This window comes from Camelus dromedarius, chromosome X (genome assembly GCF_036321535.1).
Source record: "Camelus dromedarius isolate mCamDro1 chromosome X, mCamDro1.pat, whole genome shotgun sequence".
Taxonomy (NCBI): Eukaryota; Metazoa; Chordata; class Mammalia; order Artiodactyla; family Camelidae; genus Camelus; species Camelus dromedarius.
Window position 1 is genome coordinate 96,854,069 of NC_087472.1, and position 19,680 is coordinate 96,873,748.

Sequence of the window (19,680 nt, forward strand, 5' to 3'; positions counted from 1 at the left end):
AAAAATCAAACATTTTTTCATGAAAGTTAAAATGCATGGCTTTGATCAAATATTTAGTGATTGCAAGGACCAAGGAGTGCTATAGTTAATTTCCTATAACTGGAGTATGTATTTTTAAATGTTACAAAAAACTTATGAACTCAAATATTACTTAAAATCCTATAGATTTATTTTTTGCTATTGACTTACTACTGCTTATCTAATTTATTTTCCCTTTATCCGTATAGCATGTTCACCTATACATGTGAATCACGGTGTGTGTGGTAATTAGTATCAACTTTTTTTTTTTAAGTGCTTAAATTTTTTTTTGCACTGATTCATTCTTGCACTTTTGAGCAGTGGGCATTAACTAAAATTAAATTACGTTCTTTGCCTTTCCTTTTTTGCTTCATTTTTCTGGCCTAAACATTTCTAACAATTAGAGTAGTATAAATATTTGAGAAATCAATTAGAATGAGACTCAGATTTAGATATGAGTCCTAGTCCCACAACTAAGTAATTGATCTACTACTGCCTTTAAGAAGATGGGTGGGGATTCTGTTCATAATTGTCTCCATCAAAAAGAGACTCCTACTGACACTAATATAGCCCCATCCAATGAATAATTGGAATTATTTTTTGTTTGTTTATATAAATCCCAGCAATTGGCACAAGAATATTCTTCACTAAGGAGACAATAGTTGTCTCAAGTTTTCAGGAAGCAAAGGCCTTATCACTTCCCTGAGCTGTTTGTGGCATTAAATGGAAATTCATGGATCTTTCAAGCTTTTGAGCGCATGAATTGCTTTTTATAGTTCTTGAGCTCATTGCCGTAATCCAGTTCTCATATTCTTTATTTTATGGAACGACCTCTTTATTTTTGTTTTAGTTCGAGATAAGTTGCGGGAGATAGTAGGAGCATCCACAAACTGGAGGTACGCACTCTGTTCATTCATTCTTCCATCCCTGAAGTGGTATGCTAGGGTGTATTTAGGCTCAGTTGATGGTCCCAGTGTAGGATTGGGGGGACCCTTTGTTCACAAATGGGTTGAGAGGTTTTTTAACTTGGGGAAAACGATGAACATTCCAACATACTCATCAGTTGATGCATTGTTGTCATAAAATCATATGATTTACATGTACTCTTCATTTTTCACAGTGCATTCAGGTATATATTACCTCACTGATTCTCAGTGAGTCTTGTGACATGCTTATGGCATATGTTCCTATTCCTTTTTTGCATATGAGGAGATTGAGACTTAGACATTGAATACTTAAGTACCACAGTTTGAGACTTGAACCCAAGTTTCCTGGTTTTTCTATTTCATGCAGCCTAACTCCTTTATTGCTTCTTGTAGTTCATAATTAACCAGGTCTTGATAAACAAAAAGGTCTTACTGCATAGCACAGGGAACTATATTCAATATCTTGTAATAACCTAAATGAAAAAGAATATATATGTATAAATATATAACTGAATCACTATGCAGTATGCAAGAAACTAACACAACATGGTAAATCAACAGTACTTCAGTAAAAATAAATAAATAACTGTTAATCAGTTCTCTTTCTCTCAGTATTTCTCTGCTATAAAATAGGAGAATATCCCTCTTGATTTGTAGAATTTTGAGGCTAAAATGAGATAAAAAGAAAACACAAGAACAGTAACAATCTATTGTTGGTATAAAATTATCTAATGAATTCTTTCTATCTTTTTATGTGAAAAATTTCAATTTACTGAAAAGTTGGAAAATGAATGCCTATGTCCCCACCATCTGAATTGGATACTTTATGAACGTTTTTTCCAGATTTGCCAATATATATATATTGGCTGAACTATTTCTAAGTAAATTATACGTATCATGACACTTCACCTCCTCTCCGATTATATTCCAGTGCATCTCTAATAAATGAATATATTCTATGTAACAAATTTAGCAGTCATGCATCTCCAACAAGTAAGATATTCTCTTATATAGTAAAATTGACAGTAATTCTTTAATAGTATATTATTCATTCATATTCAGAATTCCTCAGCTGTTCCCCAAATATCTTTTATAGCTTTGAAAAAAAATCAAGATCCAGTAAAGGATTACATGTTGCATTTGGTGGTTATGACTCTTGGTCTCCCCTAATCTAGAATAATAGTTATCCCTCCTTTTTTTTTTCCCCATGAGCTTGACTTTAAAGAGGCCAATCCATTTGTCTTGTCAAATGTTCTACATTCTGGATTTACCTGGGGCCCTTTGACTTGTTTCTCTATCCCTTATATTTTTTGTAGTCTACACCTTTCTGGCATTAATACTTCATAAGTAAAGCTTAGAAAGACAGCTTAATTAATGATACTGTCAACATTGCCTATCCCTATGTCTTTGTCTCTCTTCTTCTCTTCCACCGTAATCGTCTCTTCTTTTTGTTTCCTTTCTGTCTCCTTTTTGTGTTCTCTTCTTTACCTTTTGCTCTGCCTTCCATACTTCTTTTGGATATACTCCATTTTTCCTCCTCTGTCTCTCTTTCTTGAAATTGAAGGCAGAGAGAGAGAGAGAGAGAGCTGGGGCACAGAGAATACGAGACTTGTCAAGGTGAGAAATGGGAATCTGGAGTTCAGTGGCCATGTCGTTCTTTAGTCCATGTATCTGTATATCCTATTACATCAATTTCTGTATTTTTAATTTGATTTTAAAGATTCTGTTCTTTGAATACACTTTTTGATGCGATTGAATATATAGTTCATTTGGATATATCTGTTTCACTTATGTTTTTCTTATCTACTAGTCTAAGTAATTTTAACAGAAATTTAAAAATTCACCAAGTGGCGGGGGAGGGGAGGAAGGGAAGGAAAAGGAGAAGATATAGGTCCAGACCTGCTCTTTCCTCCATAATGGTGTCTGACTGACCTGTATGTCACTGGAGTTGTGAGATAGAACTGTCCTGTGTTTCATGAAGCTTGTGTCCTTTCTTCTCAGAGACCATGTGAAAGCAATGGAGGAAAGAAAATTACTTCATGGTTTTTTGGCTGAGTCACAAAAAGGACTGCCACCTAGGAGAATGAAAGACAGTTACATCGAAGTTCTCTTGCCTTTGGGCAGTCAGCCCGAATTACGAGAGAAATATTTGACTGTTCAAAACACTGTAAGGTAACACAGCAGTATTTTTGTTTGTGTCATTTGTTTTTATTTTATATCCTTTCCTTATTACAACTTTGAGATATAATTCACATATCGTACTGGTCACTTATTTAAAATGTGTGATTCTGTGATTTTTAGTATATTCAGAGAGTTGTGCAGCCATCACCACAATCAATTTTAGAAGATTTTCATCACCCTACAGTGTATTATCTTTCCTTAAAGGCTGATCATCATGATTTTCATTTCATCAGTTTTCTTTATTTCACAGGTTTGGCAGGATTCTTGAGGATCTTGACAGCTTAGGAGGTACTGATATTATTTTAGTATTTTTAAATAGGTACTTATAACAATACATTGAATCCTCTGGCTGGAAAGGGTCTTTTTAATTCTTTAATTTGCACAGATGAAGATATTCTAATACAGCAGAAAAAGAAGGATGTCTACTACTTCTGAATTGTCATAATTATTTAATTATGTATAAAATGTAGATTCCTATTTAACAGTTATGCTCTTATTAATCCTTCTTTCTCATAACTTTTTAAAAAAAAGTCTTAAATTTACCAAAAAGTTGCACATAACAGTACAAAGAATTGTTCCTTCCTGAATCATGTGAGAGTATATTACTGACACGATGCTCATCACCTCCAAATATTTTTCACGTGTATTTCCTACAAACCAGGATATTCTCCTTCGTAACCATAATACAACCCTCAAAGTCAAGAATTTGACGCTAATACTTTTTTTTCAATGATGAGAATTTTTTTTATTGAGTTATAGTCAGTTTACAATGCTGTGTCAATTTCCAGTGTAGAGCACAATTTTTCAGTTATACATGAACATACTTATATTCATTGTCACATTCTTTTTCACTGTGAGCTACCACAAGATCTTGTATATATTTCTCTGTGCTATACAGTATAATCTTGTTTATCTATTCTACATATGCCTGTCAGTATCTACAAATTTCCAACTCCCAGTCTGTCCCTTCCCACCCCTCTCCCCTGACACTAATACTTCAGTAGTATAATCCTCAGACCCCATTCAACTTCCCCCAGAGGTTCTTTATAGTAGAAGGATCCAGTTCCAAATCACATGTTGCATTTAATTGTCATGTCAGGGATAGCTCCTCAGTCTTCCCCTAACTTTCATGACCTTGACACTTTTGTAGGTTGTGGGCCAATTCTTTTGTGAAATTTCTCTCAATTTAGGTTTCTCTGATGCTTCCCCAAGATTAGATTTGGGACATGCATCTTTAATAGGAGTGTTCCAGAAGGCATGCTGTGTTTTTATTGCATCCTATCAAGGGGTACATAATTTTAGTTTGTCCAGTTACTGTGGTGTTAACTTTGAGTCATTGATGAGGGTGGTGTCTGCCAGGCTTCTTCACTATAAAGTTACTCTTTTCCCCTTTGTGATTAGTACCTTGTAGGGAGGTGCTTTGAGACCTTGTAAATATCCCATTCCTCATCAGACTTTTATCAATTTATTCTTTTAAAATCACTGTGGACTCAGGGATTCCTATTTTATTGAATGGGTTATAATAGATTTCTATCATCTATTTTAATGCTCAAATTGTCCCAGGACTGTTCTGCTCTCTTCATGCTGCCTTTTGTGGTTTGTTTGTTTTTTGATGTATCCCCATCATTCTTTGAGCACTTCCTCACTTTCTGGTACAGCAGATGTTCTAGGCTCACTTGTACTCTCCCTGCCCCATTCCTGGAATCAGCCAAATCTCCAGGGAGCCCAGATTCTTTTTAATGGAGAATGATATCTAGAAACCAAGATCTGGGTGCTGGGAGTGGTCGTTGCTGCTGGGGTATCACTGTTCCCATGCCCTTTCAGTGGGTGAGTATTTGCACATACACATGCATTTACATCTATGTCTCTCTGTCTTTGAAAACCCCGGGTTCATACTAATTGTTCCTATTCCAGTTCAACACCACAGGTGCTTTCTTATTTACTCACTTTTTCACATTTGTAATTCCTTTCTCCAACTGGCTCCATTATCCATAATACATTTACTTATTTGATCAATTCCCCTGAATGTAGCCAGTTCCATATTGCTGCCACCCTGAACCCCATCATGAATGCCCCCCCACCTCACTGGGGTTCTGCCCCATACCAGGTTCCCTTGTGCAGGTCACCCTCCTCGTTGTGCTCAGGCTGCAGTGTGCTGTGCCATCACTCTCGTTGCCTCTCTGCATGTCCTCCTGGCTCCGCTTGGTCTTCAGCACCCTACTCTGGGCTATCTTGCTTGCTCCTACCTAATGGCTTTTGGACTGAATTGTTAGGAAAGTGTTTAAAGAAAGCATCTAGAGGGAGGGTATAGCTCAGTGGTAGAGCATGTGCTTAGCGTGCACGAGGTCCTGGGTTCAAGCTCCAGTATGTCCATTAAAAATTAATTAATAAATACACCTGCTTACCTCCTCCCCTAAAAAAACTAAAAAAATTTTCTTAAAAAATATAAAGTGTCTAATAACCTTTAAAATAGAGACATAAGTCCATTGTTAGGCTTACACCAAGCTCCATTTTTCTTCGCATTAAATAAACCTGGCCTTAAAAAAAAATCACACACACACATACACACACACACACACGACTTTGGTTTACTTGGGTGTTCCTAAGTACACAGACTCTCCTGCCACTACTCGCTTTTCCTTACAACCTCTTATTGATGGCCAATCCCTTTCACGTGTTCACTTGATTCTGTTCCTTCTATTTCTTCAAGGAACTTGGCTTATCACGTATGCTTTCTCCCTCATATCTCCAGCCTTTTCTCACCTTCACTTTTCCCTCAACTTATAAACATGTTCAGAGCTCTTCCATCTTACAATGAAAAACAGCTAAAATCCCCTTCCCTGTTAAAACTCTCAAATTCTCTTTCTCTCTTACTTCAGAGCTAACTTTCTGGAAAGAGTTAGAAAAAAAAGCATTTGTTCATTGCCTCTATATCCTGCCCTCGTGTTATTTCCCAGTCTGCCGTGTTCTGGCTTCGTCCCCTGGGCCGTTAGCTGCTGTTGCCAAGCTCTCCGTTGACTCTTACTGTGTGACCTCAAGGTACTTCTCAGGGCTTACCAGACCCCTTTGAGGCTCCTGATAATGTCCAGCTCATCCTTGGGCTTTGGTGACATTTCCTCCTGCCTCTCAGGCTGCTCCTTCCCAGTCTCCTTTGTAGGTTCCTCTTTCTCTTTTGATTCCTTAAATGTTGCTTATCTCCAGGGTTTGTCTTCTGCTTTTTTAAAAATTGTTATTATCTGCACATTCTCTGTGAATAATCTTGTTTACTCCCAGTGTTTCAGTTGCTATCAATATGCAGAATACTTAGGAAGCTACATTTTCTGCTTTTCTGAGTTGCAGACCAGTTTGCCCTCCTGCCTGCTAGATATCTTCATTTGGATGTGCCCTGAGTTTCTCGAATTCAACATGTTGAAAACAGCCCATTCTGCTTTTCCTGTACTATATTCTCTTTCTCAATGAATGGTACACAGTCTTCACTCATGCAGGTTAGAAACCTGAGTTGATTCAAGTCTTGTCAAGTCTGCCTTCTCCTTAGCTCTTCTCTTCTCTTCATTTCCACTAATATTGCCATAGGTCAGACACATATGATTTCTGGGTACCACAAAGGTTTTTAAATGGAATTTCTTGCCTTTCATCCCTCATGCCCCCGGTACATCCATTAGCAGATGTGTGGATGGGAGGATTTATTGTTAGTCAACAAATATTTATATTGACCACAGATCCTGTCCTGAAGGTTGATGATACAAATTTGAATGAGTCATAGCAGAAGCAGGGAGGCCACTAAAGAAGTACAGTACAACTTTGAATGAGTTGATATTTGTAAGGTACATAGAACCATGCTTGGCACATATAAATGCTTGTTAAAATATGGAAAGTACGTAGATAACCACAAGGCAGTGTAGGAACTGAGGGTGTTACAGGGAAGGAGGGATAAATGAGTGAAATAATAGCTTCATAATTAGGAAAGCGTCAGGAGAAAAACAGGTAGCTGAATCCTTGTGATTTGTTTCTTTTTTTTAGAAGATGTTGGGTGCTGTCAGACTCATGTGCTAGGGTCTTCTGATTTAGTTACTGTGTCTCTGTGAGTGATAACAAGCTACCTGGTAGGCCTGGGTTTGGACTTCAGTTTCCTCACCAAATCTCAAATTGAGCAGGCATTCACATTAGATGATCCCCAGATTTCATCAGTGTGTATAAACCTTTGGTCCTATCATAAGGCCAGTAGTAGAATGTGGTGGGTTGGGTCTTCAAAACAAGAAAAGACATCTTATGGCTTTCTGGGAATAAATTACGAATGTTGAAAAAAATTTTGCTCTTGCTTTATTTGGTTCTTTTCTGTTTTTCTACAGTTCTTATTTGCTACATGCACACCAAAATCCATTCAGCTAAAATGTCTCCATTATCAATAGTTACAGCCCTGGTGGACAAGATTGGTAAGTGATACTATTTTCTATGCATACTTAGCATTTTTAGTAATTACAAAATATTATTGAGATTAGAGGAAATATTTTCCTTTTAGGGGCAATTTTTATATACATATGCATATGAAAGTGTCTAGAATGCTATATACCAAGATATTTATTATAATTATCTTTAAGTGGAAGGGTTTTGCATGATTCCAGTTTTATTTTTTATGTTCTTTGCATTGTTTACATTTTTCCAAAAGACATCCAAATTTCTTTTGTATATCAAAAAATTTATTTTTAGTTTTGAAGACAAAAAGGAAATGTAGTGGAATGTGCCACAATTTTAAATGAAATTGTCCATTTACAGAAAATTTGGGGTGTGGTTTAGGCTCAGATTGATTTTCTGTTTTGTAGATATGTGTAAGAAGAGCTTAAGCCCAGAACAGGACATCAAGTTCAGTGGCCATGTTTGTTGGGTTGGGAAGACATCCATGGAAGTGAAGATACAAATGTTCCAGGTGCGTCTGCGCCCGCCCAAACACTGCCCTTTTGTTCTGATACAGCTGGCCAGTCTCAGTGAAAGAAAAGCTTTTAAAGCTTGAATCTCCATAGACAGGTGTATAGCTCACCACTTCTAGAAAAATAATTCAAGTGCACATCATATGCATGGTGTGTTGTGAATATCGTCTTCCTGGATGAAGACTGACAGATTATTTGGTGTTTATGTTTAGTGTTTATTATGTTCAAATCATATACAGCTCCATGTTAAGGTTCTTATTTCTGGGTTTTGCCCAAGAGAATTTCACAACAGTTTGAGTTACATTAAGTATGAATGGGATTGGTTCCTGTTGGTTTCCAAGGACTGCTGTACCAAAGTACCCCAAACCAGGTGGCTTGAAACAACAGAAATTAATTGTCTTATGGTTGGGAGGTTAGACATCCAAAATCAAGGTCTCAGCAGGACCCTGCTCCCTCTAAAACCTGCAGTGGAGAAGCCTTCCTTGCTTCTTTGAATTTTGGTGGTTTGCTGGCTCTCTGGCGTTCCTTGGTTCATAGCTGTAACATTTCAATCTCTTCCTCCTTCATCATATAGCATTTTTCTCTTGCGTCTCTTCTCTTCTTATAAGGACATAATAATACTGGATTAAGGGCCTACTTGCTCCAGTGTGACCTCATCTTACCTGATTATATCTGCAGCAACCCTATGTCCAGATGAAGTCACATTCACACGTACTGAGGGTTAGGACTTCAACATAACTTCTTGGGGGTCACAATTCAACCCATAACAGTCACTTAGATTATTATAGCAGTTAGGAACAGCCTCTGTAATGAGCAAAACTCAGAATAAAGAAATTCGTTAAGAAAAAGTACCTCAAAGAGGATAATAGCACAGAAATCAAATAATTCAGAGTATGCCCAAGATTTCATTGTGAAACTTATTTAAAAATAACTTATTCAGTTATGTTAGGATATTCAATGGGTCTGTTAATTCAGATAAATTTTTTTCTGTTATAGGATTTGAAACATTTCACCTTTTGGAAAAAGTCTGAAAGTTGCTCTGTAGTAAGTTATTTGTCAGAATAGTTAAGTAGTTTTTTATTTGGTGCTGTATGTAAGCAGTTGAATTTCTTAACTCTCATGTTGATAAAACTGACAGTAATACTGCTTTTAAAGCAAAACATTATAAAGTTGTTGGGGATGCTGCTATGGTTTGTTCACAGCCTTTTTAAATTTTCACAGTTGATTCACGGTGGATTCCTGTCATAGGACCTGCTTTCTAGGGTATCTTGCCAAATAGGTTGAAAAAGAGATACAGGAGTTTTGGGGAAGAAAGAGCCAATGAAAATCAGTGTCAGAAGGACAGACTTTTGTTTTAAATTTACATTTCTCATTGGCTATTTTGATTAATAACTCATGGCTTGAGTGATCCTTTTATTCCAGAGAGGGAGCTTGGTGATAGGTGCTTTGCCTCTGGCTTGGCTCAAATGTAGGTTTAAATCCCAGCTCTGCTGCTATTAGCCATGTGACTGTGGGCAAATTTCTTGTCTTCTCTGAGCCTCTTGTTTCATCACCACAGTAACCACTAATCAAATGTTGGCAATAATACTAATTTATTGCCATTATTGTGGAGATGGTCCTATATATCTCTTCTAGGCTTAACCTTCAAAGGCGTCTTTCGGGGTTCTTGTTCAATCTCTCCCCTACGTGTACTCTTGCTACCTCAAGTGCATTGTATTCCAAACTGAGTGCATCATCTTCCTTTCCAGTCCTGTTCCTCCTCTGGTTTCCCCTTTGCCGCCCTCCTGTTTCTCCCAACTCCAAACCTTTTTGAAAACTTTAATTTTCCCTTTGCTGTGCAGGCTTTTGCCAAGTCATGCAAATTCATTACCCACAGCTCTTCACCGGAGTCCTTTCTTCCCCTTCCCCTCAGCCTCAAGCCCTCACTGCCTCTTGTGTGAGTACCTCAACTGTCTTGTAATCACTCTCTCTGCCTCTAGTCTGTTCTCTCTCTATTAGTTTTACACATTTCTGCTGGATGGATCTTCCAAAGCTGATCTTCAGTCATATCACTTCCCTTCTCAAAAATCTTCAGTGACCGTTATCTGGATTAAAGTCTAAATTCTTTTGACTAGTTAGGAACCAAAGTGCTTTATAAACTAGCGACAACCTACCTTTGCAGCTGTATTCCCTCCAACTTACCTACCTTCTTAGAGCTTACTACTGGACACCTTGAGCATCCTAAGAGCGGGGAGTTATTCATCTTGCATTGCCGATGCTTAGCACTAGTAGGTGTTCATTATAATAAACTGGAACTTAAGCAGCAGGTGAGCAGATGACTATCCTTGCGTATACTTTTCCCTGTGCCTGGACTCCTTGGGCTCTGACTCTGCACAGCCCCATTCCACTGGTGCTTCTGGGTCACTTCCTGCCCAAATCCTTCCCCAATCCTTTTGGTTCATGGTACCTATTCCTTCCCAACACCTCCTTCCTCAGTACCCTTCCTCTGACCCTCTCTCCTGGCACCTGCCGTTCCCTGCTCTGCAGATCTGTGTCTGGACATGTGTTTTCTCTTCCACTAGACTATGTGCGCCTGATGACAGGATCTGGGTGTGAGTCACCTAGCCTGCTTCCTGACAGCCTTTCATTTGACATTCACTTAGCAGTGGTTTATGGAGTGTCTCTTCTGTGCTTGGTGTATAGCCATGAGCAAGACAGAAGGTTCCACTCTGCTGAAGTTCACATGCTAGTGGTGCTCAATAGTTACCTGCCTCAGTTCATTCGTCGGCAGTCATTGATTGGGTGTCTGCTGTCTGCTAATCTTTGTGCCAAGTGCTAGGGATACAGACGTGAATAAAAATGGTCTTTGTCCTCAAGGAGCTTACGGTGCAGTAGGGAGACACACATAAATAAATGACCATGATATAGTATGCTAAGTATTATGCACTATTTCTCAACAGGGATGCTCTTGGCCTTGTATGTGAGAAAATTCTTTGTTCTGCATTATGAGCTGCTTAGCTCTTTGGTTACATCTGCTGTGCTAGTAATGTCCCCCAAGTTATGTCACGACTGAAACCAGCCCTGTGCACTTTCACGTGTCCCCTAGGGGGTGGTGTCCTCCTCTCCTGTTGAGGACCACTGTCAGGAGAGGGCTCTGTTTTCACCTAGGTGGCAGGCAGAGGAAGGAATGGTGAGCTCTGCCTGAGGAGTCTGGATGTGGCCAGGAGGGGAGGAGTGTCTTGAGGAGTGCAGGCCTGAGGGAGGCATCAGGCAAAGGCAAGGAGGGGAGTTGAATCAGGTGACAGCATGGGACATTCCAGGACCTCCAGCTTGTCAGCTGTGGCTCGAGGAAAAGGTGCAGGCACAAGGGGAGTGTGTGGTGAACAACCAGAGAGGAATCTGGGCTCTGTTGTGGAGGCTGTATGCACAGTGCCAGCAGGCTTAGACCAGATGCCGGGAGAAAGGGGGAACTCCTGAGAGGTCTGAACGGGACAGGTGTACAGGAAGATTGGGGACTCTTCCCGTAGCTGAGGGGGAAGGTGATAAGGGCCTGAACAGGCAGCAGGATGAGGACTAGTGAGGAGGTTTGTTGCGGATGACACCAAATATACTCTCAGGTTACAAGATGACTTTATGATAATGACTTTCCTGTAAGTACAGACTTCTAAGGGTAAAGAAATACCTTAAAATCTCAATGGCCTGTGCACTGTAAATATTTAGCTTAATTCACAGAATTCTCACTTACCTTACCCCTTCTTGGGAGTCCCTGTGCTCTGCTAAGGAAACAAACATGTCCTGGTAGTTGGCACGCTCAAGTTCCCTGTGAGAGTGGTGGGAGGTTTGCCTGGCCGGGTGTGCCAATGTGAGGACGGGTGGGCCTGAAGAGAGCAAGAGTCTGCCAGGTGCAGGGCAGCACGTGATGGTGGTACAGAGGGTCCCTCTGTGACCTTTGCCCTTGGGTCCCGGTCCTGCTCAGCTCCTGTAGTTTGTGCCCATCCCAGCACTTCTCGCACCGGGCACTGTGGGTTTTGGGCATCTCTCTCCCGCGCTAGACTACAGGCTCCTTGTAAATGTGTTTCTACATCTGCATTTTCTTTCCTTTGTTCTCTAGTTACATGGTAATGAGTTTTGTCCTGTTTTGGATGCAACATTTGTAATGGTGGCTCGTGATTCTGAAAATAAAGGGTAATTACTATTTTTTCTTAATTCTTTATTTGGAAAAATATCCAAGATACATAAAAATGGAGAGAAAGCTATAGTGAATTTCCATATACCATCACCTACACTTAAGAGTTTAAACATTTTTGCCATATTTGTTTCTTCTGTTTTTTAAAAGTATATTCTCTTTGTAATATTTTAAAGCAAATCCCAGACATAATGACATTTCACCTCTAAATACTATAGCGTAGGCATATCTTTAAAAACGAGGATAGTTTCGCAAATAACTGCATTACCATTAGCATGCCTAAGAAAAATAATAAGTCCTTAATATATTCCAATAGTCAGTTCATACTCAGTTTTCTTTTTAACAATTTGTTCACATCAGGTTCCAAACAAGGTCCACATTATTATATTTGGTTTGTATGTCTCGTAAGTCTTTTTTTGTTAACAGCTTTATTGAGATATAATTTACATACCATACAATTCACCCATTAAAAGTATATAATTTAATGGCCTTTAGTATATTCACAGAGTTGTGTAATCTCTTGTTTGTTTTAATCCAGAATAGGTGTGTTTCCCACTGTCCCCTATTGTTTCAGATCATTAACTCGTTGAAAGCCTGGATTGATTGAGCTATACAGTGTTCCACTTTCTGGATTTACCTCATTGTTTCCTCTTTTTTTTTTTTTTTTTTTTACTTTTTAAACTATCCCTAGTATTTTCTGTAAATTGAAGTTAGATCTACAAATTTGGGTTCAGTATATTTGGTGAGCGCACTTTGTAGGTGATGCTCTCTCTGTATTTCATATTGTATCATGTCGGGAGGTGCAGATTGTCTCACTCATAGTAATATTAAGATTGATGCATGGGTTCAAGTAGTGACAGACTGATCTTCCCATTGTGTAGTTCAGTTTATCCTCTTATGATCAGCAATAATGTACAGGTGTAGAACAGTATAAGGCGTATCCAAAGTACGCTTTGTCATCCTGTGCGTAGCTGGTTCCCCGTCACTCTTTCACCAGTGCTTTTGATGTCCGTTGCTGATCAGTGCTTTAACCATTCTCATTAGGGGATGTCAGATGATTCTCAAGTTCTGTCATTCTTTCTATATTTATTAACTGGAGATCTGTAAAGAAGAATTTTCACTTATCAACTAGGGCAGTTTGGTTTGTAAAGGAAAGTCAGGATCAGTGTTTCATTCTTGCCTTTATCTACACATTTACTAGCTAGTGATGACATAGTTTTTCTACTGTTTTGGCTTTCGGAAAAAGTATCGTGAGTTCATGGATTCCAGTATGGTAAATATATTTCAGTAAATGGCAGCCTACTATTCTTCCTGCTGCTGCGAGTGTACATCTTTGGTCAGCGGGAGCTCCTTCAAGCTGGCTCCTGTGATAAGCTATTTTGACATTTCCCCTCTAGTCTTTGATACCCTCCTGCTCTCTGGTGCAATGAGGTATCTTAGGCTTATCCTATACATTTCTTGCTCTGGGCCTGGAATCTGCCGTTTCTCCAAGGAGTCCTCAAGTTCCTTTTAGTGAGAAACCGGTATTTATTTAGACACTAAAATCTGGGTACGCGAACTGTACATTGTAACTGGTTTGTCATTGTTTCTAGGCCTTTTCAGTGGATGAATGTTAAAAAGCAAACCTCTTGTCTTGAGTTTATACTGTTATTTCCAAGTCAAGTTTAACTTTAACTTATTTGGCTTTATACTTTATCTTTTTTCTCTTAAACTGAATTCTTGTTTCCCAATAACAGTTACACCCAAGGCATTCAGAGTGGGAAAAACTATTTCATTATATGTGTGGGACTGAGGTGGGAGGGAATATTGCAGGATTGCTGTTTGTACAGGACAGAGTCTAGAGGCCTATGGGTAGTCTAATTTGTTTTAGAAACTTTAGAGTCTGTAATGAGAAATTTCTTCTGCTGTATGAAAAGCTGACTTGGAAAACTCAGTTAAGATTGGAAAACACCTCGGTGACTCCAATCTGAGCGAAGAATGAATACCTCGGTCTTCTCTAGCTCCTCCCACCAGCTCCAGCCGACCTGGCGCTTCTAGTGGCTGGCCTGGGGCTCCTTTTCTATCACTGGGGGCGTTACTTGAAGCTTCTTTCCCAGCTGATGCCATTTTCCAAGCTGCCATTTCAGTTCTTTTGTTTCCATTTTTGTTGCATCAAACCTTTGGATTCTACCACAGTGAAATCCTATCCCTTTTCTCAGTGTTTTATCTTGAAAAATTTGACACTTACAGAAATGCAGAAAGAACAATGCAATGAGCATCCATATACCCTTCACCTAAATTCACCAATTACCACTTGACCACATTTGCCGTACTCTTGCCTTCTCTATAAATACATACACCTTTTCCCCCAGAATCAAAATTTGAGACTACTTCATCCATAAATATTACAGCATGTATCTCCTAAGTATAAGATAATTCTCTTATATAATCTCAGTGCCTTTATTATATCCAAGAAATTTAACAGTGATACAATTATATTACCTAATGTATGATGCATATTCAAACTTTGCCAGTTGTCCCTAAAATATTTATAGCCTTCCCCCCTCCCCCCCAGTGACCAGGGACCATGTATTATATGTGGTTATCATGTTTCTTTAAAATAACCACCCTTACCACTTTCTGTCTTTTGACACTGACATTTTTGAAGAGTCCAGGCTGGCTTTCCTGTAGAATGTTGTAAACCTATTTTTAACTGTTTCCTCATGATTAGAATCAGGTGAAACATTTTGGAAAGTGGCCGTATCCTTTCTAGAGCATGAACTTTCTAGTCTACAGATAAGTCTGTGACTAGAAGGCTCCCCTAATTGTTGCAGAGTTCTTAGGTGAAGTAGTTAGGAAGCCTTACCCATGGTGAACATTTTCAGTCTTTATTAAGTAATGGCGTGTCTTTAATCTATTCTTTTCTTTTCTTCTCTTTAGGCCGGCATTTGTAAATCCACTCGTCCTTGAAAGCCCAGAGGAAGAAGAGCTCTTTAGACAAGGAGAATGTATATTAATTTGTTCATAATAAGATACAATTTAGAAAGCACATTAACTGTAATGCCGAGGAGATTATTTAAAACTATGTATGGACTCCTCATACCCGTCAGGTGTCTGGAACGAGAAATTACCTTATTTCTTTATTTCACAGAGTCCATACTTTGAACAGTTTTATCGATCATGCAATATTAAGTGAAGTAATTTGTTTTCTCATTTTTAATGAAACGGGGAATGTATCTTAATAAAAAAACTGCTGGTCGGGGCCGTAGGTCAAGATGATTGTAAGTGGTCTTACAATGAACCGATATAATTTCTATCTGAAAGCAAAGAATCACAGGTTTTTATGTAGCCTCAGCAGCCTTCTCTGGGGTACATGTACAATTTCCAGTGGGCCTTTTGAAATCTGGAAATACTGTGGAGGGTCCAAGGTGGCCCAGGTCAGGAACCCAGTGCTATAGTGTGGTCCTCCTGATCGTAGCTCTTTGTTGTCCCCGATTCCAGTGAACAAGGGGAGAAGGGTCGCCTTCAGCTCCACATCGTTGCTGAAAATGGCTCCCAATGCTGAGGAGAGGACAACCATACATGAGATGTTTCTTAGCACGCTGGATCCAAAGTAAGTCAGCATGGTGAGACTCCAGGCTGGGAAAGCATGTAAACCTTGGCCTTCTCCAGAGCTGCACTTGGCTTGAACATATTGGGAGGTGTTTGTAAATATTTTACTTTTCAGCAGCAAAATCATGGCACTAACAGGGTTTACTCAATCTGTATTTGTACAGGACTATAAGTTTTCAAAGTCGAGTTTTGCCGCCTAATTCGGTGTGGATGGAAAATTCCAAACTGAAGAGCTTGGAAATTTGCCACCCTCAGGTATTAGAATTTAGTGAAAGGTCTTCTAAACAGGGTAACTTGGATTTATGACACTCATCTGAGATTTGACACACTTTTAAACTGACCTCTGTTCTATGGCATTCCTTTGTTCTATAGATTAGGGGTGGTCACAGGCTTGTATTTATTGATACTTATGTCTTCTAGGAGCGGAACATTTTCAATCGGATCTTTGGTGGTTTCCTTATGAGGAAAGCATATGAACTTGGATGGGCTACTGCTTGTAACTTCGGGTGAGTTAGATTTAAGGTAATTGTAACTTCTGAGAAGCCGTTTATATGACCTGACTCAGTGAAGCATTTTGGACTAGTCTGGATGTGTTTGGGAATATATTATATTTTTGAATAAATGCCACGCTGATACCAGCTGGGTTTGGTCTTCATTTTAGAAGGCTCTTGCTCTGGTTTTGTAAGTTAGTGCATCAAAGACCTACTGAGAAAAGGAGGTGATGATATGCAGAAGGGGAAAGATGCAGTGATTTTTGGCACTGATGTGGTCACAATGGCATCTCTTACTGTTTCTCATTGGCATGATTATCTCCTCCTTCTCTAGGTTTATGCTTTGATCATTTAAATTTTGCTTCAGCTGATTGTTAGGGAAAGACTAGACATCATCTGAATTTTGCCCTTGACCCCAGCGATGCTGTCTTTCCCCGATAGTGGTTCCCGACCGTTTGTCGTAGCCGTGGATGATATCATGTTTCAGAAACCTGTTGAGGTTGGGTCATTGCTGTTCCTTTCTTCACAGGTAGGTGTGCGGTGAGAGATGAAATACAATTTTGTATCGTTGGGGCCTAGGAAAGAAGTTCTTATATTCTTAAGTCACTGTTTCTCTTCTGATTGTTTTCTTCCCCCTTTTCGGTGTGACTAACCATCATGTTTGAAATCTTAGGTTTGCTTTACTCAGGAGAATTACATTCAAGTCAGAGTCCACAGTGAAGTGGCCTCTCTTCAGGATAAAGAGCACATGACCACCAACGTCTTTCATTTCACATTCATGTCAGAGAAGGAAGTGCCCTTGGTTTTCCCCAGAACATACGGAGGTAAGCAGCAATGGCTGCTTGTCCCTAAGGAGGGAAACATTTAAAGATGTTTTTCTCCTTTTAAATTGTTGTGGGAAGTACTCTGATGCCCATCAGCCCGAGAGTGTATCTTTAGGGGATTGTGCTTTAGAGGTTCTGTGGCCCTGAAGGCCTGGATGCCCTGTGGCCCTCAGGTGCCCATTGCTGCTTTGCCCACCTGGCTGTTGTCTGAAGGGCTGGTGTCAGCTACAAGCAGCCACTGGTGGTCAGGACTGGCCCAACCAAAGGGAAGGGGCAGGAGTTGAGGCTCACTCCCTTGGGGACATTGTGTGTTCCCTGGCGCAGTGGGGCATGCCTGGCGCTGGTTTTGCATTCTCGTTGCCGTTCTGGTATTCCCAAGTAGTTTTGTGTTTGTGCACTGATTTTCTAAGGTGCTATAGGTTTATCCAGGGCCCTCTCTCCTGTGTTCCAGAGTCCATGTTGTATTTAGATGGGCAGCGGCATTTCAACTCCATGAGTGTACCAGTGACCTTGAACAAGGAATACCTCGTGGAGCCCTAGGAAGACTACACTTGTTGGAGACCAGCGCCCTGCAGTGACACAATGCCTGATGGAGGCCTGAGCAAGTGTATTGGTTTTAGTATTTATTCTCATCCTCCATAGAGAAGAATGTATTTAGCTTTTAGGATGACCAGAAAAGCGGAACGAAGAGAATGGCTGGGTGGGGCAGAAGGAGAAAGAGTTAAACAATAAATACTTTCAAGACAATTTAAATTGAGAACCTACTGTGTTGCCTCCTGTCTGCTAAGGAAATTAAGACAGAATGCCTTTTTACACAATTGGAAACATTCTTTTCTTATGCATACTGCAACTGTCAGTCTACAGTTTCCTGCCAGGGCATTTGAGGGGCATCCTTTAAACCTGACCTTTGCAGCAGTTCCCCTGTATTGAAATCCCATCACCCTACATGATTCCTTTATATTTTTGCCTCCTTCTGTTTCCCAGCTTTTGTTGTTAGCAGAGGGTAGATGAAAAGTTGGGGTGAAGGGATTTGATGAAAGATAACAGCACTTGTGAAGATTTGTGGGAAGCTTCAGATCTTAAAAGTATCCCAAGAGGAGGTGTTCACAGATGGCCTAGGTGAGGAGAAGCAGCCCAGTGCTCATTGTTCATTCACCGCACAGCTCTGCAGCGCACTCTGCTAGGGGCTGGGCGGTGCGTGTCTGATGAGCACGATGCAGAGCCACGGCAGGAACGGCTGCTTCTGCTTACGGAGCACTTGCCGTGTGCTAGGTGGGCGCTCTCCTGGGCATGTGACATGTATTAGCCCATTAAGTTTTTCCACCAACACTCTGAGCAGGTTCTGTAATCTGCTCAGAGGGTTTGGCCACTCAGGAAGCTGAAGCACGGAGAGGTTAAGTAACTTGCTTCAACTCCCACAGCTAGTAGGTCGTGGCACTGGGATTCAGAACCAGCTAGTGTGGGGCCCGGGTACTGCTTTCTGGGACTATAGCAAGGGGAGCCAGGCCCAGTATCACAGTGCCACCCAGGATCCCCAAGGGATTCTCAGGAGTCTGCAGCCGAGACACAGTGTCTTCTTTGATGGGACGGTAAGTTGACCAAGTTCAGAAGAGAAGAAACCCAGGTCGCAGAGAGGAAAAAAGTCATCTCCATAAAGGTATTATTTCCAGGAAGGAAACAGTCTTGAGTGAGTGTGGGTTCTAGATCAGCGGTCACAAACTTGGCTCTGCCTCAGAATTGGCCAGAATACTTTTTTAAAAAAATTCTTACTAATTTAATGTTTATTGAAATCACAGTTAACATGAATAAGCACTTCCGGTGGAAGCAGTCATGGAACAAACACAGCTGCTTCGGGGGCGTGCAGTTTGGCTCACGGATGCCAGCATGTGCTGTGTGGTAGTAGCTTGGCACCGGTGCTCGCCTCCCCGCGCCATCCCTACGCCCTCCAGAGCTCCACCTGGCCTTCAGGCCGGCATTTTGCAGATCTGCCTGTAAGCCGGTGGGGACCCTGAGGTGGCTAACTGGAAGGGACGGGCCCTGGAGAGTTGTGTGAATGTGTTAAGTGGAGTTCAGTTAAGCGACCTACTGTGTGCTGGTGTGCACTGTGCATTTAGCCGTTTATTGCTGTACACTGAACCTTTTGCTTGAACTTTTCTTGCGGTTATAAGAAGTGTTACGGTAAATATCCTAAAGATAAAACATTTAATCCTTAAATTATTCCTTCGGAAAATTGTTGAAAAGTGATACTAAATAGTACGCATACATTCAAGGCTTTGAATCTGTATTTCATATAACCCTCCATTCACTTAACACTTCACTTCACATCCACTTAAGCAATTTCCCTGAACTTTGCCATATTTTATCCTTTACTTCTAAAAACATTTTTGCCATTTTTATAGGTGAAAAATGACATTCATTAATTGCCGTTCTTCGAATTCCACTGAGATTGAACTTTAAAAAATCTCTGATTGTCTTTCTAGTCAAATTACTTGTTTGAGTAATTTTGGGTGTCAGATTTTTAACTCAAAATCTGTTACCTACCAGTGAAAGTTTTTATAT

The 19,680-nt window shown here is 40.1% G+C and overlaps 1 protein-coding gene across 4 annotated transcripts in view; it reads left to right on the plus strand.

The window, feature by feature from the left end:
• The window catches only part of ACOT9 (acyl-CoA thioesterase 9), a 52,070-nt gene extending 34,189 nt beyond the window's left edge, over positions 1 to 17,881 (plus strand). For 3 of the 4 annotated variants that reach the window (XM_064483322.1, XM_031445708.2, XM_031445707.2), the window contains 13 exons: positions 869 to 914; positions 2,946 to 3,116; positions 3,376 to 3,413; positions 7,475 to 7,558; positions 7,946 to 8,049; positions 12,141 to 12,214; positions 15,135 to 15,202; positions 15,696 to 15,807; positions 15,971 to 16,061; positions 16,227 to 16,312; positions 16,739 to 16,826; positions 16,971 to 17,121; positions 17,573 to 17,881. In XM_064483322.1, coding sequence (XP_064339392.1) covers positions 2,962 to 3,116; positions 3,376 to 3,413; positions 7,475 to 7,558; positions 7,946 to 8,049; positions 12,141 to 12,214; positions 15,135 to 15,202; positions 15,696 to 15,807; positions 15,971 to 16,061; positions 16,227 to 16,312; positions 16,739 to 16,826; positions 16,971 to 17,121; positions 17,573 to 17,661 — 1,140 coding nt within the window. In that variant the 5' untranslated portion in view covers positions 869 to 914; positions 2,946 to 2,961 and the 3' untranslated portion in view covers positions 17,662 to 17,881. Of the gene's footprint in view, positions 1 to 227; positions 255 to 868; positions 915 to 2,945; positions 3,117 to 3,375; positions 3,414 to 7,474; positions 7,559 to 7,945; positions 8,050 to 12,140; positions 12,215 to 15,134; positions 15,203 to 15,695; positions 15,808 to 15,970; positions 16,062 to 16,226; positions 16,313 to 16,738; positions 16,827 to 16,970; positions 17,122 to 17,572 lie in introns of all 4 variants that reach the window. The other variant, XM_031445706.2, reaches the window with a different exon arrangement.
• Positions 17,882 to 19,680: the final 1,799 nt, after the last annotated feature.